This window comes from Chrysoperla carnea, chromosome X, assembly GCF_905475395.1.
Source record: "Chrysoperla carnea chromosome X, inChrCarn1.1, whole genome shotgun sequence".
Classification (NCBI taxonomy): Eukaryota; Metazoa; Arthropoda; class Insecta; order Neuroptera; family Chrysopidae; genus Chrysoperla; species Chrysoperla carnea.
In genome coordinates, this window is record NC_058342.1 from 34,112,556 (window position 1) to 34,136,570 (window position 24,015).

The 24,015-nt window shown below is 33.0% G+C and overlaps 4 protein-coding genes across 5 annotated transcripts; 2 read left to right on the plus strand and 2 right to left on the minus strand.

The window, feature by feature from the left end:
- Positions 1 to 2,480: 2,480 nt before the first annotated feature.
- On the minus strand, positions 2,481 to 6,250 carry LOC123302632. The gene is made up of 2 exons (XM_044885663.1): positions 5,557 to 6,250; positions 2,481 to 4,155 (listed from the first exon to the last, which is right to left on the minus strand). The coding sequence occupies exons 1-2, from the start codon at positions 6,100 to 6,102 to the stop codon at positions 3,031 to 3,033; spliced, it is 1,671 nt and encodes a 556-aa protein (XP_044741598.1). The 5' UTR covers positions 6,103 to 6,250; the 3' UTR covers positions 2,481 to 3,030.
- A 3,390-nt stretch (positions 6,251 to 9,640) lies between these two features.
- On the plus strand, positions 9,641 to 12,354 carry LOC123302644 (splicing factor 45). The gene is made up of 5 exons (XM_044885680.1): positions 9,641 to 10,082; positions 10,314 to 10,753; positions 11,355 to 11,603; positions 11,668 to 11,842; positions 12,170 to 12,354. Exons 1-5 carry the CDS (start codon positions 9,722 to 9,724, stop codon positions 12,265 to 12,267), a joined length of 1,323 nt encoding a protein of 440 aa, XP_044741615.1. The 5' UTR covers positions 9,641 to 9,721; the 3' UTR covers positions 12,268 to 12,354.
- Positions 12,355 to 12,444: 90 nt separating this feature from the next.
- Positions 12,445 to 15,128, minus strand: LOC123302660 (GILT-like protein 2). Its single transcript, XM_044885702.1, has 4 exons — positions 14,823 to 15,128; positions 14,513 to 14,749; positions 14,033 to 14,206; positions 12,445 to 13,462 (listed from the first exon to the last, which is right to left on the minus strand). The coding sequence occupies exons 1-4, from the start codon at positions 14,925 to 14,927 to the stop codon at positions 13,211 to 13,213; spliced, it is 768 nt and encodes a 255-aa protein (XP_044741637.1). The 5' UTR covers positions 14,928 to 15,128; the 3' UTR covers positions 12,445 to 13,210.
- A 1,214-nt stretch (positions 15,129 to 16,342) lies between these two features.
- Positions 16,343 to 22,690, plus strand: LOC123302623 (microprocessor complex subunit DGCR8). 2 transcript variants are annotated; one of them, XM_044885646.1, is made up of 4 exons: positions 16,343 to 16,419; positions 18,703 to 18,842; positions 19,381 to 20,608; positions 20,982 to 22,690. In XM_044885646.1, the coding sequence occupies exons 2-4, from the start codon at positions 18,736 to 18,738 to the stop codon at positions 21,561 to 21,563; spliced, it is 1,917 nt and encodes a 638-aa protein (XP_044741581.1). In that variant the 5' UTR covers positions 16,343 to 16,419; positions 18,703 to 18,735; the 3' UTR covers positions 21,564 to 22,690. The 2 variants fall into 2 exon arrangements, with proteins under 2 accessions (XP_044741581.1, XP_044741580.1); XM_044885645.1 differs by having other exon boundaries at positions 16,354 to 16,460.
- Positions 22,691 to 24,015: the final 1,325 nt, after the last annotated feature.

Below are 24,015 nucleotides of genomic sequence, written 5' to 3' on the forward strand. Positions count from 1 at the left end.
CCGTTAAACCGGCATCGCTTTAAACGACCCATAAAGTAGGGTCTACCAGGGTTGTGCAACTTCCCTGTGATTCAATTTGGAACTCTTTACAGGAACCGAAATAAATCCAACGCGTTTTAATTAGCAGTTTACGAGATATCATCTCCTTTCTTTTGAGAAAAGATTGTATTCCGAAAACTAGCTCTAATATCGTTAAAAGCGAAGCCATATGAAAAATTCCACTTTCCACTATCTTTCCTTCAAAAATGAAACTTCCATTTTTAATTTTGTCATGATACAATTAGGGTAACCATTTATTTATTTGTCCTGATCCCAGGTTCTGTTTGTTCAAGCTTTTTTCTTCATTCGGAAATATTTCAGATTTTTTAAAGCGTTTTATATTCAATTCTTCCCCGATAACTTTCAAGCGCACTCTGAGAGTGGTCGTATCATGGGTCGTTGCATACTTTTTACTGCGCATTAGGCTGTCTAACTGATTGAAAACAATTGCAATGAAAGACAGCCTGATGCGCATTACAAAGTACACAACAATGCGCATTACAAGTAGGCGCCGTAAATTCGGCCACGGGCGCTTATAGCCCGACAAAGGAGGTTTAACGTCCTTATATATATGTATGTTCTTGAGTGTATTTCTTGTAGATATGACCTAAAAATGTCAAATTCAAAAGTGTGATAAAAGCTTTGATTGGTCTCTAGTCTCGCGTCCTGCATTGAGAACTGTCCAAAAAATGGTTACCCTAAATAAAATTATAAATAACAATATAACATAAATAAAAAAAAAATACAATTATAACAATTTGTTTATACAAAAATTTGATGCGCTTCAACTTAGCATCTCACATACCAGAATTTAACTTGAAATTATATATTCTGAGCTATCTTGGACCGCAAAAAAGTCAATTCGTTAAACTCCGGCTCAAAACAAGCACAATTTGGCACAAATTATAAATTAAAAAAAAAAAGTTAATTTCGCTTGAAATAAAAAACAATATAATTCTTACAAGTATTATCAAAGATAATAAACGAGAAGTCTAGGATTTTTCAAAATAAATTTCGATTTTCGCTCCAATTTCCTAGACCGCATTTCGACTACGAAGTAGTCATCATCAGTATGAATTAGCTATAAATAGCTTGTTACTCATTGCTAATTCATACTGATGATGACTACTTGGTAGTCGAAATATGGTCTAGAAAATTGGGGCGAAAATCGAAACTTAATATACTTCTTAGTTTAATTTAAAATGATGGAACTAATTTGAAGCACATTTCAGATAAGAAAAATCATGGATTTACGAAAATAATGCACCAAACAAAACATTCTTTTAACAAAAAAATTATTATCACAGCAAGGCGAATTATATATAATGACAGCGGATTAAAACAGTTGGCAAAGGTTTAGTTACTCTCTAGGCCCCCTCCCCTACTAGACAATTTTTAATTTTTTTTTTTTTAGTTATAAAATTTGAAATATTTTTTATTAGGGGGCCAATTTGATAATTCTTTTGTGGTATCTTCATAGACCTTATAGCTAGGTTTTGACTAAAATTATATAATATTTTGAATTAATCCAGGCGCCGTGCAGAAATCTCCTGGACATTCTATAAAATCCACCGTATAAAAAAATGTTTTCGATTCGAAAATATTTTTGTTAAGAATTATAGTTCTGAATCATTTAGAAATAATTTTTTTTTAAATCCACTGAATAAAAAAATGCTTTCGATTCGAAAATATTTATGTTAAGAATTATAGTTCTGAATCATTTACAAATACTTTTTTTTAAATCCACTGAATAAAAAAATGCTTTCGATTCGAAATTATTTATGTTAAGAATTATAGTTCTGAATCATTTGGAAATATTTTTTTTAAAACCCACTGAATACAAAAATATTTGCGATTCGAAATTATTTATGTTAAGAATTATAGTTCTGAATCATTATTGCAAATTAAAGTACTTTTTCTAAAATCCACTGAATAAAAAAATATTTTCGATTCGAAATTATTTATGTTAAGAATCATAGTTCTAAATCATTATTGGAAACTAAAGTACTTTTTCTAAAATCCACTGTATAAAAAAATATTTCCGATTCGAAATTATTTATGTTAAGAATTATAGTTCTAAATCATTATTGGAAACTAAAGTAATTTTTCTAAAATCCTCTGTATAAAAGAAATGTTTTCGGTTCGAAAATAGAAAAATAGTAAGTTTCTCATTTTCGAGTAAAAAAACCGTAGTTTTTTTTAAAGGGGACCTTCACATATCTAAGCAGGTTAAAAACAAATCGAAATTGTTGATTTTAACATGATCTATCCCCACCCTCTTCTTTCGAAGATATTAAAAAATCAGCCGAAGTCTTAATACGTTTTTTTTTTGTTGCTTTTTTTCTTGTAACTCTCTTCAAACTGAACCGAGTTTCTTGAAACATACCTAAAAACACTATCCATTAAATTACCTTTCAAACAAACAAAATCGAAATTGGCTCACCCGTTTAAGAGCTATGATGCCACAGACAGACACTCAGAGCTGCCAAACTTATAACACCCCACTTTTTGTGCCGGGGGTTAAAAATATACGATTTATTCTAACAGTAAATCGCAAATTAGTTTTTGCCAAGCTAAAACAAAAAAATAGTAGAAAAGATGTCCATTTTGGGCGATTACCATTCGACGCAGAAAGAGTAGTGTTATAAGTTTGACCACTATGTCTGTCTGTCTGGAGCTTCGTTGCTTCTAAAGGGATGAACCGATTTATTATTTTTTGATAGGCAATTTAACGGAAAATGTTCTTAGCTTAGTTATGTTTCAAGAAAATCACTTGAGTTTGGAGAGAGCTTGATTGAATGTATGGTGGCCCCCTTCGAAATTGAACGGTACCTACTGTAAATATCTTACATGAATTTAGAACCTAAAAATCAAACGATGTTTGATGCTAGAATGTTTTTAGCTGAAAGGAACTGGAACTGAAGTGATAGAACATGAATTTACACATACAATTTTAAAATATTCACTTTGTAGTCGAGTTTTTTTGTTTGTTTAATCAACACACACAACACCGGGTACTTCATCAGAGAATTGTTGTATTGTTCCAAACAATCGTCTTTTTGGATCTGTAAATGCTGCTCCAAAACCATGATCGGTTTTCCCATAAAGCTCTTCAAGTGGATCTTGATTCTCTGATTCGATATCAGATGGAACTATAACAATTGTAGGTTCTTCGACGAATTCGATCTCATCATCACTTGAATCACTTGTATTTTCGACCATTGTGACTTGATATTCTTGTTCTTCAAATTGTTCATCTTCTGAATCGGATATTTCGATAATATCATCACGAACAATCAAAGGACTTGGAGGGGGTATTAAATTAGTTTCGTTTACAAGTTCATCTAACGGATAATTACCTTTTAATTTTGTATTGATGTTCGTTATATCCAAATCGGTTAACTGTTTCACTTCGACACAAATTCGCGAACAATACATCCGATAAATAATTTGCGAACGTTCACTTAAACCATGTAATCTAGATCGACGTCCTCGAAAATTATATGGACGCGTACTTTGTACCTTTTTATGAGCCCCTTTCGGCTGTCGATACGTTACGGGATAGGTAGTTGGACGACGTTGTGGATTTTGGCTTGGATATAATTTTTTAACGGGTGATGTTCGCGTAAAACGTTCAATACGACCGCACCGTTCGTGTATGTTATCAGACGTTAGTTCTTTTCGAGTACGTTTTAACAAGATTTGTCCAATATTCGAGGAGAATGGTATGTTCGGACATTTTGTTAACGATAACAATTGTCGTCGATTATTACACGGTGGTGGGGATATTGATTTTTTACTTCTGTCTCTTTCTCGATCTTCATTAAATCGCGGTAATTTTTCATGCGAACATAAATTAAATGTTTGTAAAAATGTTTCTTGAAACGTTTCAGTGACCTGATGCTGGTGTGATGAGATCTCTGTTCCTGGTCCTGGTGATTGTCCTGATGTTCTTGATGTTCTGGTGATTGAAGAAGATGGTGACGGTGGAGGTGAAACTGATATAGTATCATGTGTGTCAGATACTATGTCGTAATTACTATCGTTATTGCCATGATCGTACAGTGGATCGTCTAAATCGATTAAAATCACAGATGAACACGTCCTTTCATGGCCCTAAATTTTAGAAAACATTCCAATTAAAATCAATGAAAATTTAGGATAGTCAAATGGACAGGAGCAGTGTAACTGTACAAAATGTAACAAAAGAGGGATAATATACCGCTCATTTTTTTACTGATAACTGGCTCTGTATTAAGGAGGGAATCTTTAGCAAAACATAATCTATATGGGCGTCGCCAAGATTGCATTTTTCAAGAATTCTTCATCTGCGTCTACGCTAGGGTGGGTCAAAACAATCGACTTTTTTTTCTTCTGTTTCCGAAGAATTGGTTTAATAGATTGCTGTAAGCGTTCCACGTCAAAACTTGGAAAAGGTCGACGATGGGAAACGCAAAACTAAGCGGCTTTACATGCTCATTGTTCACAAGAAAAACCTAGTGAGCCCTGAATTTATCGACCAGGAGATTAGAAAATTTAGTAATCCAGACGCCTCAAGTTTTTATTCAGTGACTTAACAAAGAAATATTTTTCTATGTATTTTCGTTCCCGACAGGGAGGGGCAATGGCACCCCTTGAACCATCGTCCGGTTGCCCATGATAATCTAAGACTTTCTTGGTACAGCGATTTGTCTAAGGACTCTTATGCCGAGATAAGACGACAATAAGAAATTAAATTTTTCATCATATCATTTTCTTTTCTCTCATCTCATAAAATTTCAGACGGTTTCTCTCAATGGAACCTTAAATCAATAAGATGCTTAGAAAATTCATTATTAAATAATCAAGGGGAAAACATTACCTCAGATTATATGACAACGTATTTCTGAAGAGGTGAAAGATTTTTGGGAGGGGGTTGTAGGAATCAAAGTGATAAGTGGACGAAATAAGTTAGGATTTAAAACGATTTAAAGATATCTCAATATCTTCGCTCATTGCATCCCATAACCGTTCTTTTTCCCAACCTGCTTAAATTGAGTTAGCACAAGTTAGCCTTTTTTAAACAGCTCGCTTAAAAGTGTGCTATTTATTCCAAAAAAATCTTCTTTTTACAATAATAATAAATAAGGAGACCGTAAATGGACTCCTAGCTCCTTAACCAAAAGGTATTCTGCCTCCCCCCCCCACAGCGCCGGATTAATTAGGGACATGTTATTTAAAATAAATTTTTTTTCTGTTCTTCTCCCCTAAATAGGATTCCATTCACGTCAAGCCTCTGTCCCCACCAAGTCTTAATCCAACCTGTCACCCGAAGGCGAAGCTTCTCCGAATAAGAATAGGATTTTGTCTAGGCGAGATGTCACGCAGAAAGACCTCAACTTCTCTTAAACATTTTTTAAGGGCTGAAATGCCGCCAGGCCAATATTTAGGCATGAATAGGCATGGAAATTTTTGTTACACATTATGTGGATAAATTAGGGAGGTGTATTTTGGAAATTTTACGGTTGATGAACTCACCTTTAATGCTTTAAAGGTGGTAAAAGCTTCACAGCAATTTTGACAAATAAATGTGTCGACCTCTGGTTCTAGAATAATTGTTTCGACACGTCTATGGAATTTATTACGTAATTGATATTTTCTACGATCGTACGTTAATAATTCGTTACGAACGGTTACTAATAATTTGGATGTTGACTTTTCAAAAAATGATGTTGTACCATTCCAATTATCCAAAATACGAAAATTATCCTTGGATATTTCAGCTAATTGTACACTAAATCCAATCATGTCTTCCATACGATGATAACGGTAACATTTTGTAATTAGATTTAACAATAGCTCTTTCCAATCAGCACAACGGAAATTTTTAGCACGTTTAAATGGATTCGTAAATGGTACTTCTCTTGGCCACCATAATGGTACTTTTATTTCTTTGGCTGTATCGTGACCCAACGAACATCGGACCATAAACGTAATAAATTTTTCTAATTTTTCAATCGACATACGTTCCAATGTCGTTGGATAACCATCCATAAAAAGTAGTGGCAAATTTGAGCTCATCATCTTGTCAACGACTTTAAATAGACGAAAGATCTTCAAAATTTGCGAAGTGGTCTCATTCGCATTTAAGATTGAAACAAATGAATTTTACCTTGTTTACAAAAAAAAAAAAAAAAAAATTAACAGATGTGAGGATGAGTTTATAAACTCTGGATCATCGACATTTATGTAGTGAAAATCTTAATGGCCTGTCAAAACTAGCAAGTTTTACTCATAGATTTGTGGCGGTAAGCCACCACTTTATTCACACATATTTTTTCAATTCTTCACATAGTTTTTAAACACTGACACCACTATTCAATCAGTTCAAATTTTTTTTTTTTTTAAACACTTTTATTTAATTATACCACTCACCTAATCCAGGGCTGTATTTACAACCAACACATCACATATTAGCCATTGTTCATTGTATAATTCATTACAGTGGCTCTTAAAATGTTCAAAAAGTTCAGTTTCAGTCTGTCTGTTCATGCATACGCAAGGTCATATACAGATGTCACAACACCTTCAATATCATACAACTTTTATAAGGAGATATTGCCAACTCAGTAATTTTACCACTAAAACTAGTGATTTTACCATACATGTAAATACTATGTTGCCAGCGCCCTAAGTTCCTCTATGTGGGAGACCGATGAAAACAAGCGAGACAGAGCAAAAGTAATAATAATAAAAATAAATAATAATGGGGTTTAACCTCGGTTTTTGAGATATCTATTTCTAACAGAAGCCACTCACACCATTATTTTACATTATTTTACACCTATATACAATTAAATATTTTATGATGTGGGTAGAGTCAGCTACTTCGTTCTTATCCAAGCAACGACAGTGTTATCAATTTTACAGCCCCATTAACTATAATTGCTCACACTGCCGGTGGCTGAATTCGAACCCGCAACCTATGCGCATGTACCGGAATCGCGCCTTCTTTTACTATTGACCATTTGCTGTCGTGCTACGAATACTATTGGCCATGTAGTGGCGCATGCGCATTACATTGGTACCAAAGCATAAATGTGGGACTTTTGGCCTCCCAACAGAAGCAGCAAGTACGTACTTTCAGCCGAAAATAAGGAAAAATATTATACATCACACGGGCAAAAAGTTTGAGAGCCCTGAACTGCGCACCATGATGCCCGAGGCGAAACCGAGAGCATTATATCGCGCAGAGCAGGAATAGCAAACTTTCAGCTCTTGTAGTGTAATATACTATTATCTACAAAAAAATATTTTTAGTGTGCAAATAATTTTAATATTTTAATATCATTTATGTTAACTATTGAAAGTTCTCTGATAAAAATCGAAATATATTCTGGTAACACTGTTTTCTAGTGGCTTTCTATCGTCTGTTTAGACGGCTTAAGAATTGAAAGTTGGCAACACTGCTTAGTGTATTAAAAAGTGTCCATCGAAAAGCATTAAATAAAGATAATCCTACTGTAGGAAAAGTGTACATTTTAAAAGAAGTGCTAAAAGCAATAAGAATAAGATAGAGAACTAAACAAGTTATTAGAGAAAGATAAGGCTATTTTGTGCACACTTTTTTAATCAAACAGCCATAAGAGATGATTCTCCTTTACACATCTACACTCCATAAAAATAATTTGTTAATTGAAGACTGAAGTATTTTATAAAAGCTTGGATAGGAAATGAACATGTTTAGAACTGCACGCATGGGTATCGTAGTATATAAAACGTCCCAATTTCCCTTACATGAGTCGATCTTTATCTAACACATGAAAAGTGATTTAAATATGAAAAAGAAAGTTCAATAAACAAAGATGTTTACATTTCATATTCAATTTTATTAAAAAATTACTCGAATATCACTTCACTGTCTATGTCTAATATCGTATATATCGATATCATTCTATGTTCGAGTCTCATTCGTTGCCCAATGTTCTATGCTAGTTTATAACGGAATACACAAATTCATTTTCTGATTCGTTATAACAATTTTTCGCTAAAAGATACCACACACCAATTTACCATTATATTTGTGATCGTTAAATCCGATAGTTCTATTTACCAAAATGCTTTGATGTATCTAAATCAATTTTCTAGGCTAGGCAGCATTGGCTTAGCTAGAAAATTTCTCTGGGATGAACAGCTAACGGCTCCTAAAAATTTTTCAGTGTATGCATAAGCGCTTTAGCTGGTGGCGAACAAAGTGATGAACTGGCTCAGTGTTGCCGACACCTAAATTTTTACCCCCTCCAAGAGTGAGGTAAATTTGCAGCAAAAATCTCCAAAAAACATCGTACTTCCATACTTTTGTGTTTACTTTTGATTATTTTTTTTACCAGCTACTTTCGGCATCGTTTAAAAAGTACGTGAATTAATAATAAAGTAAAAATTTGAAAATTGGATAGAAATAAATTTATAAAAACTTGAAGTATTTTTTTCTAAAAACATTAAAATTGATAGATATCAGCTATTTTTCTGGTATTTATCAAAATATTTTTCCCTCGAAAAAAATGTACCTCCAAAAGTAAAAAATCCTCTAAATTGAGAAAATATCCCTAAATTTAGAGAGAAATCTCCTTAGTTGGCAACAATGAACTGGCTAGTAGAATAGCAATGCGCATGCGTTTTTATACGGACACCCAAAAATGCATCTGCATTTTGAAAAACGAGTTCCAATCCCAAAACTTGAAGTTCCAGCTATAAGTTTTTGAACGACCGGAGTTTATTTTAGTTCTAGTCGCTAAATTAATGTTGATATTTCTCTCAGAAGATAATTTCAATTTCCCAGAAAATTAGACGCCCTATAGGAATTTAACTCTACTGAGCCTTTCTTCTTAAATTCGCCACAACAATGAATATTAAAATTATCGTTCCTATGTTTTTGCACCTACAGAAACGTGCAGAAGGTCAGGTATTCGCTCCGAGCGTGAATTTCGTTTCCATGACAACGATACACTACTTTAATTATAGAATTAATGGATGCATATATAATTGTGTGGATTGCATTGAAAACTTACATTTAAAATTTAATATTCTTGTTTCACAAATTTAAATAAATAATTACGATAATTAACATTTGAAAAATAATATTTGTACAATTTGATTTCTTATTTTCACAATTTTTAATGCATTAAGTTTAATTAATTAGTGTTTTTCAATCATTTTAATTTGACAGTTTCTATATCATTAACATGTAAATAATTGCAAATTAGTCATAACAGCCCACTTTATCTCCAAAATTTTTCACTTAAAGCGCTGGCATCGATTTTATTATCCCTACCATGACTACGCACACAACGAATAGAATGTTTGGGTGCGAAATAGACAGGAATTCCATAGAATCCCCAAGACGGATACCCTTCTTATCAATATTATTATTGTTGCCATGGTATTTAATTGTATAAAAAATTTTAAATGAGATAATGTAGTATAATTTATTTTATTTTATTTTGTGCGCTATCTAGAAAAAATTTGCTAAGAAAGAAGTGAACTGTTTTTATAGAATGATTTGCCATCTATTAGGTAAATGTTGAACTAACATATTTTTTATTGTAAGTTGTCAGTTTGTCAAAACAAAATTTGTTTGTTAGGTTAAGTTCGATAACAAATTTCGATGTTGTGCTGATAGTGAAAATAAAATAAATGTTTAAAAATGTCTCTGTACGATGATTTTGATAATATTAAAACACGGGCGACTGAAAAAGTAGCAGGATGGTCGTCTGGCATAAAATTACTTCAATCACAGTTACAATTAAAGAAAGCTGCTACGACACAACCGAAACGGGAACAATTGCGACGTGCTAATCAAGTGCTTGCTCCCGTTATTGACTTGAAATCGAAAAAAGAAGATGATGATATTTATCCAAATTTATCGGCAATTATATTCCCAACACCAAAACAGCGAAAATCATCGGGAATACCGAAGAAAGCACAATATCCAGCTGATTTAGATTGGGATTTTGATGAGGAGTACGATCCATTCTGGCCGAATGATTATGAAAAAGTTGTGAAAGGTTTGTCTTTGTACCAAGTTCAATACTCAAAAATACGAAAAAAAAGGTAGAAAACAGTTTTTTGGTTTTAATTTTAATAAAAAGAAGTGAAAACAAACAATTGACTGAGTTAATTGTTGAAATATCTTGTATAAAAAATGTTGAAAATTTTCGAACGTTTTTTCTAGACTTTTTAAAACCAAAAAATTGTTGCAAAGGAAATAATGCCCGTGTAACACTTTGTACTTTTAGATTTACGTATGTTACGTGATCGTGAAAATGAGCAACGTCAAGAGGAAAAAGAGAAAAAACGTGATCGTAAACGTAAATCACGTTTTGCTGAAGCCGAAGCCGATCAAAGCTCAAAACATTCACCAGTACAAATGAGTTCACCGCTATCCAGTTCAAATATTTCCTCATTAAATTCAGATCGAGATGCAACGTCCTTATCGTCATTGGCCGCGAATTCTGGTTTTGCTGGACGATGGAATGATGATGAAGAGGAATTTAATCCAGAACCACCACAATCACGTTCGTCCTCTGGTGGTGGAGTTGCTATTGCACCCCCACCTAGTTTACAAGAATCATCTAATTCAGATTCACCGCCAAATGTTAATAAAGGTCCTCTGGCCGGTATTAGTTATGGTGCTAGTTCTGTTGCCGCCAAAATTATGGCGAAATATGGATTTAAGGTAAAAATATTAACAAAAAATTGACCGTTTCATTTTATTTCAGCCAAATTTGATTTTTCTATTTCGATTTTTCACACAACTCAAACTGAAACACCACCGAACTTTTGGTGTTCCAGTTAATATTTTTAAAATTGCCAGGTCTTTGTTAGCTATTGGCTTCAATGATTTTCCCTAGAGGACAGTTGAGATGGGTGGCGGGGCTCTTGATAGGACACTGTCGATTGAACTATCACCTTCATAACTTTGGGATCTTTGATGATCCCACTTGTATAGGGCACGTATATAGGAAGATGGAATCTCCATGCATGTTATTTGGACCTACAGGAACCTACAGGGCGTCAGGTTTCGAATGTTTGGGTCCTAAACCTTGGATCCAACAATCCTTGAAGAAATCTCCGCGAAGAAGTTATGGGCTTTCTTCGTGGCATCTGGTTTCGTTCCTTAAAATAGCATCTCTTACCCCCAGAAGACGTCTCGCCTTCGGGTGACAAATTGCTCTCAAGGAGGGCACAGAAGACCCTTTGGTCTAGATATTAGGGACCCATTTGCGGTACTCCTCTTATGCTTTATTATTATTAACTCGAATGATTTTTTTTTATAGGAAGGACAAGGTTTGGGTAAAAAAGAACAAGGTATGTCGATTGCATTACAAGTCGAAAAAACTTCGAAACGTGGTGGACGAATTATTCACGAAAAAGAAATATTAATGCCTCCACCACCTGTCCCAGCTACATCAGGTCCCACAATTGAAGGACAGGATAGCCATGATGGTAACAGTCAAGAAGCAAAAGCACAAGAACCTTCTATTACAGAAATAATGCGATCACCCAGTAAAATTGTTTTACTTCGAGTAAGATCTAAATTCATAGTCATCTTCTAGGTAACTAAGTAATTTATTTTGAAAATGCTTGTAGAATATGGTTGGACCTGGTGAAGTTGACGACGATCTAGAACCAGAAGTGAAGGACGAATGTAATTCTAAGTATGGTGATGTGATTAAAGTTATTATTTATGAAGTTCAAACACAAACTGCTGAAGAAGCTGTACGGATATTCGTGGAATTTAAACGAATTGAAAGTGCAATTAAAGGTAACTTTATTTTTGCTCATGTTATCTGTACTTTCAGAGTCTGTGCCTTTTTCTATCTTCTTGAAACAAAATTTACCTTCCTGTTTTGCTTGCTCGAATAATATCATCAACCTATCGACCTCCAAAGACCGTGAAAGTGTGACATCACAAGTCTACCAAGGTTGTGGAAATGCCCATTTTGCAAACAATGGTGAATCCGCGCTTGCATGAAGGACACATCCGCCTCTCATTTCAAGAATTTTGTCACCTTGACACACCTTCCCCGTTGACCTTTGATACAGAGAATTTTCGTCGAAAACATGTTTAATGTTTTTATTTGATTTTTAGCTGTTGTTGATTTAAATGGACGATTTTTTGGAGGGCGTACAGTCAAAGCTGGTTTTTATGACGCTGAAAAATTTAATAGTCTTCAGTTATTAGACTAATAAGCGTGGACAATATTCATCCATTATGTTTTGAAATTTAAACGTCTGAAAAGTTCATAAGACTGGAAAACAAAATGGTAGGATGAAAAAACGGAAAATTCAATAAAAATTGTCAAATAGACATTTATGAAAATTTTTATTTAACAAAATATGTTTAAAAAAATATTTAATAAAAAAAATGAACAAACAAAACACTTTCAATTATTTACCCCTTTTTTTTGTTGGGGTTTCGTCACTTATGTGACACAGTGTATCAATATTTCGGTTTTTTTTTTTGGTTATAAAGTAAACGATTCTTGTTAGACAAATTTTTGAGATAATTCCATAGAGGTAATACCATTGATCGCAGTAGAGACAGGACACATAAAGTAAGGGCGTTTGTTTAACTGTAGAGAGACCGATAAAGTAGACGCGTATAGCTGTCTTCGTTTCTCTTATACGCCTACAATTTCTGTCTCTTCCCGCCTCTCTCATTACAGTCAAGTATTTCCTATGCCTGTACAGCTCTATGATATTATCTCTTTGGACATTTCATTCTACTTGCTAGTAATTCTACTTAATTTTGATTCACGCTTGTATCGGATAAAGAATGAACATTTTTTTGCCACGTAAAGTTTTTTACTCGACTTGAAAAACAATTTTATAATTTTTAGTTTTAAGTTTTAGAAGAGAGGAATAGAGGGGAAGGTAATACACAAAATTTTTAGTATGAGATCACAATGAAAATTATTTTGAAATGGTTTAAAAGGAGGGCATATATATTTTTATTCTGTTTTTATTTGTTTTTTTATTTTTTTTTTATAAATGGTAATTGATCACTTATCAGTCTTGATCGTGGTATGAAGAAAACGATATGCTTGTACAATTAAATCTGGAGGGGTGACTCCCTACACCTGTAAGTGTAGGAGCAGAAGGTCACAGTTGCATACGATCGTGATACGATCTAATCACGATCTAAACATTCATTTGGCTGAATATCTTTAAATTGTTTACAAACTTCACCAAACAAATCCTTCAAGAGAGCTGGTAACGATGAGATATCCGATGAATTGTCAACAGTAACCGTTGGGATGAACGTTATTTTGGGTCGAACTGCTTGCGTTTGATCACCATGTTTTTTTAATAATTCCGAACCTTTTTCTGATTGGGCGCAATGCTTAATTGGATGATAATCGATGTAAAGTTGTTTGGCACACTAAAAATAAACGATTATTTCGTTATTCAAAAACCTGACATTGAAAAACAATTCAATTTCAATAATTATTCGATTCTCCAAAATATAGTTCTTAAAAAAATAGGCAATGTAAATCAAACGGCGCTTTTTTGTTTTTAGACTTCGTAAATCAACTTGGAACCTTTCCTTTGTGCCTTATTATTTCGGATTTTCAGGAGAAGATTCCATTAGTCCTTATAGACTCTTCTCATAAAAAAATACCTGCACCCCCCCCCCCTTTTTTTTTATTAAGCTTCTCCTGCAAATTTGTCTTTTCCTCTTTTGACCTTTCCCCGACACTTTTAGCCAATGTGGGGCCTCTATGCAGTTGCCTACTTTCCCTAATGGTTAATCCGCCAATGTTTAAAAGTATTCTTTTATCCCTTCAAACTAGGAATAAATTGGGAAATTAGTTATTATTCTCATAGATCTTGAATAGACCAGAATCAACTCCTCCTGTGTTCCCGGTGTTATAAGACACTGAACTCATCTAGTCTAGGATGGATCATACCGATCCAGATTTAGAAGTGTGGAAAATAAAATAAAACTTACATCGTGCCCAGCTTGAATCGGTTTACTGGAACTTTGAATCATGCAAGAAACATAACGAATACGTTCTAAAGTTTTTGGAATGTAGTATATTACGCATGCGTGTACTTTATTCGCTTCACATTCTTCATACGAATGTTGACATTCGAATTCATAACGATCATCGATTATTTTTGTCTAGAATAATAAAATATGTTTAAAATATGAAAATCCCTTAAAAAAATTGCCAAAAATCGAGAAAAAAATCGGGTTCATTTAGGGATAGGGAGAGTATTTTTCATGATAATGCCAGAAATGCATCCGAGATATCGTTTTTCTAGGAAACTGCTCGCCCAATCGTTAAATAAACTCGATTTTTTAATCTTTTTGGGTCAAATTTACTCTATAAGCTGAGTTTTATCAAAATCAGAAAAAGGAATAGGGACCAATCTTATCTAGAACAAGGGCAGGAATCAAAAAAGTATACAAGTATTAAATAATTACAGTTGCTTTGCCGTAAGGAACTAAATCCACATCCATAATTCTAGCACCTTTTTCATATGCTGGTAACAATTGTTTGGTAACAAAACTTTTGGAATCTGGACATAAAGCTTCATAGTAAACAGTAATAAGAACGGGTGCAGATACATCCCCGTCATCGGTTACCTCATGAATAATCGGTTTCCTTTCGACAGTTTTCTCAATAACTTTCGGTTGAACAATTTCGATTTGATTTTTACTCTAAAAATAATTAAATAAATCAATTAAAAACGCATGGCACTTTCAACAGTTGTCTGGGACATGTTACACTGACCATTGGATATTTAATTAGTTTATAAATTAAGAAAATTAACGCTAACGTCATAAACAAATGAAATAATCGCCACCCGAAACGAGTTCGAGGTATAGCAAATACCATATTTTCGTTTAATTCGGTAATTTTGTCGAATTTTTAATTCATAATCACTAGGCGAAAACTGTTAATTAATTGCAATGTTTTTGTTTTTGGCACTTTACGTTTATTTTGTTCGATGTGGCTTTGCTAATTACTAATTAATTACATTTTTTACTAATTAATTCATGTTTTGTGTTCATGTTATTGAATCACTTTTTTTTAGCAGCTTATCACCTTATATTTTATTTACTTTTTTTTTTTGAAACTTGAAATAATCAATTTCTGATAGTTGGTAATTTTCAATCAAGGGTTGATAAATAAATCTTTTAATCCATTCTGGTCTCGTTTTCGGAATTTTCGGAATTGCTCCCCTCCTATTTTCCCAGATTTTTCAATAATATCAGTAGTGTTTTACTGAAAATGACAAACAATATTTTCATAGTGGAAATAAAACGTTTCATGGATTGAGTTAGTATGAGTTGACCTTTTTTTTGGTAGCTCACATTATAAAAGTAATAATTTATAGAGTTTGTTTATTATTCTGAAATAGTTTTGTCACCATTTTTGGTGAAAAATAGCAATTTTTTTTCTCAAAACACTTTGAAGAGTATGTGTTTTCGATATGTTATCTGAAATCACTTCGGAAGGGTATTGTATAAGAAAATTCATCAGAAAATGTTTGTTTAATTAAGAAATGAAACTATTTTTGGATCAGAATCGTCTTTTTGTCCAAATTTTATCAATTTTTTCGAGAACGAATTTTAATTCAGATTTTCTTTTCTATTTGAATTCTTATAATTTTGGATAGCCCTTACCTAAAGCCTTGATTACATTATTATTTGTGTTAGCAAAATATTATGATGATTTTAAAAATTCTGAATTAGAATTTCTCGATAAAACAATACCGAAGGCCTTAAAAGTCACTCCTCAAAGTTTAGCTATGGTTAATTTTTGTTCGAAATTCTTTTTTCGAAATATCGACCCTAAAGAACTAAGGATGAGAGGATCCAACACTTGGTCCCTAATCTTTCATCTCTGCTGTAGATTGACCTGGCTTATTACACGTATTAATCGGACTTTTAAGCTGTATTTTCATGCGGATGCTTGACGCTGAATTTGAGCGTCAAATTAGGTTACGTGATCAGGTTACGTGAAAAACTTTTATTGTGGGTTTATCAGCACCAATAAATAATTCTTTTTGACGCTACTAAGTTTTTTTCCAGATGACAGCACGGCTTAAGCTGACCGGATGACTTAATTTGACATTCAAACTCAACGTCAAGCGTCAGTATATGAAAATACACTTTTATAGTGTTTCTGGATCGCAGTTTGTGTGACTGTGTTCCAGCCTTTAGAATGTCTAGTCTCAGCCGTAGGGGAATTACATGATATGTATTTGTTGTGATTTATGTTAAGTTGGTATTTGATCGTTTGACTAAGTGTTCATCAGTTATCGCCGATTTCCTCTGCATTTTCTATCAATAATGTTCAAATTTCCTTGAAAGAAAAAATTCGGGTAAGAATTATTGTGCTATTTTCTTCCCACTTTTCTTCAGTGTAAGTGATTAATTTTCTACGAACAAATGATAATTTTTATTTGTTTATTAAATTTTTGGTTAGAATTTACAGAATTTTTTTGGGTTTTTCTATTATACTTTCTAACAAATGTGTCAAAAAATTTTAGGTGAACTAAAAGTTAAATTCCAACTTTTCAAAATATCAAAATATTTTATGTATACTTTCTTAATATAACTTTAAAAGTGGCGTGTTGCTCAGCGTTGAAACAATCAGGAGATCGAACTGATAACAATTAGAATACAGTAAAACCTAGATAAATTTAAAGTTCAGGAGATATGTTAATAAATTAAAAGTTAAGGTTACTTGCTCCTAGAAGTTAAAGTTTTATATGTTCATGTTCATTCATTTTACCTTCAGACTTCACATTGTGGATAAATGCGAATACAATGGTCTGAGAACGGATAAGTGAAGTATTTTGACCTTGGATTAAGTTTGGGTGTAACTTTGTGTTCCTAATAATCTAGGTGCCAGGTCACTCTTTGTTGTCAATCGAGATCTAAGGCCGCTTGGCTCTGGTGTTAAAAATTGTTTTATATAAACACAATTATTAAAATTCTGTGTTACATAAAGCTTTTTCTAGACTCATTTGAACTGGCTATTCCTTGGAATTTTTCTTGCTCCTGTTGAAAAGTATATCAGTTTTGACTTTTCTCAGCTGTACATGTTTGTTGAATGAATTTCTATGGGAAATAAACTTTTGTGTTTGTTTATAGAAATTTTGGCATTATTTTGCAAGCATTGAAATCTTTGAAAATTGCTGCGTAACAACATTGAAGTACGTGGCATTGGCACCTAGATTGTACATGTTTAGTAGTTATTACTCCCATCAAATTAGATGAAATTTTATATGATGTACTGAAGTTTTGGAGGCAGCAATGTCACCTATGCCAACTTTTAGGGCAATCAGACCCGTAAAAACAATGGGCTATGGCAACTAGCCTAACATTTTTTAATCTAAAATGCATAATTTTCGAGTAATTTTCAAAAAATTGTAAAAAAACGTGGAAAATCGTTTATTTTTGCGAAATCACCTTTGTTTTTGTCTGCGCATAAGAAAATTTTTATTCTGCAGGTAAAAAAGCTAAAATTTGGCATAGGTGGTATTGCTGTCTCAAAAACTTGAGTAAATTTCACTTAATTTGATATAAGTGGGGCGCCCGTGACAGTAAAATTTCACTTACACGGATTATGAAATTTCGAATTTGAATCAATGCTATTTAACGATAGGTACAATATGGACTAGGTGTGCCAGGGTTTATTCTTTCAGAAATAATTTTTTATATTTTTAATAATTACTAGTATTTTACATTTTCATGGAAATTAATTTGTAAGAGACCATTTTATTGCAAATTTTATCTATTTTCAAGGAAATTTCTCTGATAGCGGAATTACTTTTTTAAATTTGTTCGTTTTGAGTTCTATTTGTTTTGAGTTCAAAATATCTGTCACACCAGAAAACATGGGCAAAAAATATTTCTGCCACGATAAACCCTGGCATACCTAGTCCATAATGTACCTATCGTTAAATAGTATTGATTCATATGCGAAATTTCGAAATCCGTGTAAGTCCAGTTTTATTGTGACTGGCTCCAGGGCTATAGGTGTATATGGGTGTTCCAAGACTTTTGTGGGTGTTCTACTGGTTAGGCAATAAATAATAAGGATGTATTTAGTTGGATTTTAGTAATTAGAATTAGAATTAGAACTCTAAGCTAAGAATAAGAACTGAATGCTATGAATGGGAAGTCTGGTAGAATTTTTATTGAAAGGAGACTTTGTTTAAATTTGATACCAAGCTCCTCAGTAAAAATATTTCTGCCTAAAACTACCCACTCTCACAATAATTGTATGTTGCTAATACTTAATCAAACTGTAAATTATTTAACACAAAAAGTATTTCAATTCGAATTCGAAGAAACGTTCGTACTAGAAATGCTAATGGGAGTATTCAATTATTGTATTCAAAAAGTTGAATATTTTACGCATTAGTATTTAAATGTATAAACAATCAATTTTCTTCGACATCTACTCAAAATTTCATTGAATTCATTGAAAATATGCGGCTTATTTTGTTTGTTTTTTTTTTCTTCTAATCTTAACTGACATGTGTGCTGTAGGGGAATTTTTCATTTTATTCATTTTTGTTTTCAAATATCTGAGGGAAAATCCAAATATTCTGATTTTTTCAGAGGATTTTTTATTTCAAAAACAATTTTCTTAGATTCAAAAATAAAAAACAGAACAAAAACAAAACATGGATACTAATGAATCAGAATCGGAAATTCAGATAATGGATACATCGGCCGAATCAAATCAGGATCAAGATACAAGTATTGAACAAACGGATTCGGATCTTAAAAGGTTTGTAATGCATTTTTTAATTAGTCTTCAAACAAATATTAGTATAAATTGGTTCCATATAGTTCTAAATCGGTTATAGCGACATCGCCTTCGTCTTGACGACGATTTCAATGTATTTTTCGTTAAAATTTTTAAATGTTTGCGAATAGATGACAGTCGCAAGTTCAATAACGAACGTCGATTGACGCAATAAACACATTTTAGGACAAATGTCAATTGAAGGTCCCTTCAATCCATCCAATAGGCGCTACAGCCTGAGGTGGGCTTTGGCCTCTTCGACCACTCTCCTCGAGATTGCTCAGTCCTTGACATTGGATCTCCATCCAGTGACACATTTGGTCCAACCATTTGAGTCGAGGCCTGCCTTTTCTTCATTCACTCTCTAAAGAAGCATAATTTAAAAGGAAAAACTATTGGAAATTCTAAAGTAAAATGTTTCTTTTTCGTTGTTTTCGAAACCCTATAAAAATTCTGGCTTGGGAGAAGGAGTAGATAATTTTAATATAATTGATAAAAAATTAACGATTAATTTTTTTAGAACTGTAAATGGTGATGCTAAAACAAATGAAACGGGTCCCACATCTAATGGTGCTATCAAAAAGTGTCCGATGGCTATGGGAAACAATCATAGCGAATGGAACGCTTTAGATCATTATAGTGTTTCCTCAAAAGATGGTTCCATTATTTCGGATAGTGACGGTGATAATTATGGTGGAATGGATGATCTATCGGACGTATCAGTCGAGGAAATAGATGCAATGCTCGAAGAAGGTTTGCCAGATGAGTTTAAGAAACGTAAACTAAAAAAGATACGTTCAACGGATGATGTGACTACTACGGGAGACGCAAATAACAAGACCAACGATTCACAATCGTACGAGGAAAAGGAGAAAATCGTAATTATTGAAAAGGGTCACAATCATTTCGATGTATTGCCAGAAGGTTGGCTTCAAGTCACCCATAATAGTGGCATGCCACTTTATTTACATAAAACCAGTCGAGTGTGCACTTTATCGAAACCGTATTTCTTGGGTTCGGGTTCAGCTCGTAAGCATAAAATACCGTTAAGTGCGGTACCATGTTTGAATTACAAGCGTGCAATGGAAAAAGAGGAGGAAATGCGTCAACAAAAAGAACAAGAAGAGGCGAACGCAGCTCAAAATCCAAGTGCAAACGCGACAAATGAATTATGGTTACCGAATGCCCGCATTGAAACTGTCCAAGAGAACTTACAAGTGCAGTCATTAGACGCAGAAGAATTCCGTGAATATTGTAAGAAAATATTTAAGTTTAAAACAATTAAAGTAATGCGATTTAAATCGTGGCCAGCTAGACGTAAATTTACAAAAAGTCGTCATGAACGTCAATTAAATCGTCCCACTTTACCCGATGGTACAAAGCTCATAACATTCCCCATTCAAAATGCTGACAACGATCATCCAAGTAACTCCAAAAAAGAGTGGATCATGAACCCGAATGGCAAGAGTTACGTTTGTATTTTACATGAATATGTACAGCATGCTTTGAAGAAACAGCCGAGCTATGAATTCAAAGAGCTTGAAAATGCTGCTATGCCATATTCAGCAACTGTTTCAATTAATGACATGAAATATGGCGTTGGCTATGGGACTAGTAAAAAACAAGCGAAATCTGATGCAGCTAAAGCTACTCTTGAAATTCTTATACCACAAATGCGCTCAAAAATTACTGCTGAAAGTGAAGAGGGCGCTTCGACTGCTGGAAGAGTTACGGATCATGATTTATCGGTAAGTTATTTAGTATACAAATCTATTCACATCTAATTCGTATTCTTAGAAATAAATTTGTTGAACGTAAGACGTGGACGACTCCCACACAAGGAATATATTTATTACTATCTGTGAATATACAGGGTGTTCAACATAAATACATATACAGGCTGTTCTATCAGGGGAATCTGTAAGTCACATCTCCCGAATTAGGCCATGGATCGAAATTTGGTAAATAACTTTTCCATTTGTCTTGATAAGCTTAATTTATTGGTATAATTTTCTGCTATCAGTAACAGAACATTCTGTATACATACATACAGACATAGTTAATTTTGCATTTATAATATAAGTAAGAATTGATGAGTCTAAGTTTAATATTTAATTCTAGTTCTTTGACGACATTAAAATCGAAGATCCAAGAGTAGCAGAATTTTGTGCAAAAACTACGGAACCATCTCCGCATGCCATACTTCTAATATGTTTACAACGTAATTTTGGCTTGACCGATTTACGCATTGAATATCATGGGAACACGCTCAAACATCAAAAGAACGAGTTTACAATGACGGTGGGCAAACATAAAGCAACAGTCATCTGTAAAAATAAGCGTGATGGTAAGCAACGCGCTTCGCAAGCGATCCTACAAGCCTTGCATCCACACATCACATCGTGGGGCTCCTTGTTACGTTTGTATGGTAATCGATCTGTTAAATCATTCCGTGAGAAGAAACAAGAGGAACAAGAAATTACTCAATTACAGAGTAAGGCTGCTGTGAATTCACCGAATTATGCAATTTTAGATAAATTACGGATTGAAATGACCAAATTGAAGGATAAGAAAGAGTTACAGAAAAATAAAGGAGGTACAAGTGCAGGTACGAGTGCTTTGGGTCGATTTATTCCCGATTCAGATGATGGATCATCTAGTAATCACATGACTACTTCGTTGCTCAATAACGTAGACTTATAACCTCTAAGACTTTTCTCGGTCTTGTTATTTGTTTTTTAGTGTTTCAGTCATTGTATTCGTAGTCACCGTCACGTCACGGTTTAGAACACAGAAGCACTTTTAAAACTCCTTTAAATGGTGACTTGTGTCCTCCCTTGTGTGTTCCTTGTTCCACGGATTTTACCATATTATTATTTCTACTATATGTCCCAGACATGTGTGATTTTTATTTCTACTAAATGCTTCAGTCATTTGTTTTAAGGCTGCGCCACATATTTAAAGATAGCGAATACAAAAAAAAAATTTGCCTTGTTTTCACGAACGAACAATTTAAATTACGCCAAAACGGAGAAGGATAATTAAATATCGAACAAGAAAAATTGAAATTCTTGATTCGTTATTTTCAATTTGATTCGAAATATGGCAACTATTTATTTCATGCTCGCCACATAACAAATGTGGACGATTGTTGGCAGGCTTTTGTATCTAATTGCTTCTACCTAAACTGTGTCGTAGCACAATTAAATTTTTCCAAGCATGATTTAATAAATGATGAAAAGTTAAAAAGAATTCTCTTGCCAAAAAAATAATTTTTGCCCCTTTAATGATTGATTTTGAAAGTGTGTCGTAAATAGAATTGAATGGCCTTAATTTTGAATGAGGAGGAATCATAGAATTTCTTGAGTATTAAAATATTAGTATTAAAAAAAAAATAGGAAAAATACTAAGGAGAATTTAGTTTAATTTTATATAGACGAAGAAAAAATCCAAGGATGATAGTGCCACAGGGCCAGGATGACTTAGAGGGGTAGGGATCGGCTCATATGTGGTCTTAAGTCAAAGCTTCATCCTATTATGTGTTCATTAAAATATATTTTTTTAAGTTTTAGAATTAATCGGGCCAAAAATCTAAGGCTAGTAATTATTTTAAAATAAGTTTATCCTTGCTTAGCGCCAATCTCTCAACCCATTGAGAGTTCAATCATTTCATTATTTTCTGTTTTTATAATTTTTATTATTGTACAAGATGATCCAAAAGTAACCGAACCATTTAAAAATGCAAATTAACTTTTGTGACTAATCAATATACTTTGCTTGCGAATAATTGTTACAATAATTTGACATGTAGTTTTCATGAAACCTTGTGCGCGCGCATCATAAAAATTCACTCTTCATAAGTATAACTTCAAAAATATTAAAATTATTTGCAAGAAAGTTACTTTAATTTTAAATGGATACGTACTTTTGAATCACATTGTACAAATTAGTTAAGAAACTCATTTTTGGTTAATTTTATTTGATCAACCAAATCTTAAATTATTTTTTGTACATTTTAATTAGCATTTAATCAAACCAAATGGAAAGGAATTTCAAGCAAATTGAATTTTTTTTTTGCAAACTTTGAACTAAACTTAATAATCGAAAAGTGTAGAAAATATGGTCATTATTGATAACAGGAAGTTGCAACCACACTAACTGGTGAAAATAATTTGTATTAATTAAAACAGGAAACTGATCCCGTTTTAAGTAGTTTCAATTTAGACAACCAGATGGCAATACTTGTATTTACATTTTATGAAATAACTGGGAGATGCAACCCCGCCAACTGGCGATAATAATTCGTACTAATTAAAACAGCAAACTGGGCTATTTAGAGTAGTTGCAATTTAGACTAACAGGTTACTTATCATTTATATATTTAAAGTTTGTAGGTTAAAATCGAAAAAATCTGTAAAAATTAAAAGTTCTTCGGCTATGGCTACGTTAAGAGTCTTTCGAAGTGAAAAATATGTTAAAATATTTTTTTAAAAAGGATCATAATTTCAGCAACTTAAAATTCGTTTGAAAGAAATCATTTTCATTGTGTTGAAACTTTTCTAATTAATTTTAATTTTGGACAAAAAAGTCTAGTCGCAGCAGTCTAAGAGAGGTGTCATGTATAATGTTGGAATCCGTGATTTAATTATACATTTCCATGTTTTTTGGAACGCTGAATTAAAATCAATAATAATTTTTTAATAAATTAATATAATTTTTTTTGAGTATGGCTTTAATAATTTACTAATATTTGAGTATTGCTTTAATCGATTTAGACTAATGCGACTAGACTAATATTATTAGTATTGTTAATTTAATTCATGCTTTTTCAGTCAAAACTAAGTCATTATACGATCAAAATCGGTTATAACGACATTAAAAAGATCGTATACAATATCGTCATTATAAGAGATTTGTATATTTTATCTCGTATAAGCGAGGAGCCCGTCACAGTAAAACTGAACTTACATGGATTTCGAAAAGTGCAGACTTTTCACGTCACGGAATCCAGGGCTGTTACAAATAATTGTCTTCTAAAGGGGAAAGTTATTAAACCAGCCTTACCCGATGACAAACAGGTAACAAATGATCGTAACCGATTTTAATTGTATATTTTTTTTTTTAGATTTAAGTTTTTTTTTTGTTTCTCTTTATT

Coding starts and splice junctions, on each gene's coding strand:
- LOC123302632 (XM_044885663.1), bottom strand. CDS start 6,102: ATGATGAGCTCAAATTTGCCACTACTTTTTATGGATGGTTATCCAACG. Junction 4,156..5,556: donor CCACCTTTAAAGCATTAAAG/GTGAGTTCATCA, acceptor TCTAAAATTTAG/GGCCATGAAAGGACGTGTTC.
- LOC123302644 (XM_044885680.1), top strand. CDS start 9,722: ATGTCTCTGTACGATGATTTTGATAATATTAAAACACGGGCGACTGAA. Junction 10,083..10,313: donor TTATGAAAAAGTTGTGAAAG/GTTTGTCTTTGT, acceptor TTGTACTTTTAG/ATTTACGTATGTTACGTGAT. Junction 10,754..11,354: donor TGGCGAAATATGGATTTAAG/GTAAAAATATTA, acceptor TTTTTTTTATAG/GAAGGACAAGGTTTGGGTAA.
- LOC123302660 (XM_044885702.1), bottom strand. CDS start 14,927: ATGGTATTTGCTATACCTCGAACTCGTTTCGGGTGGCGATTATTTCAT. Junction 14,750..14,822: donor AACTAATTAAATATCCAATG/GTCAGTGTAACA, acceptor AATTATTTTTAG/AGTAAAAATCAAATCGAAAT. Junction 13,463..14,032: donor CGATTCAAGCTGGGCACGAT/GTAAGTTTTATT, acceptor GTTTATTTTTAG/TGTGCCAAACAACTTTACAT.
- LOC123302623 (XM_044885646.1), top strand. CDS start 18,736: ATGGATACTAATGAATCAGAATCGGAAATTCAGATAATGGATACATCG. Junction 18,843..19,380: donor ACGGATTCGGATCTTAAAAG/GTTTGTAATGCA, acceptor TAATTTTTTTAG/AACTGTAAATGGTGATGCTA. Junction 20,609..20,981: donor TTACGGATCATGATTTATCG/GTAAGTTATTTA, acceptor ATTTAATTCTAG/TTCTTTGACGACATTAAAAT.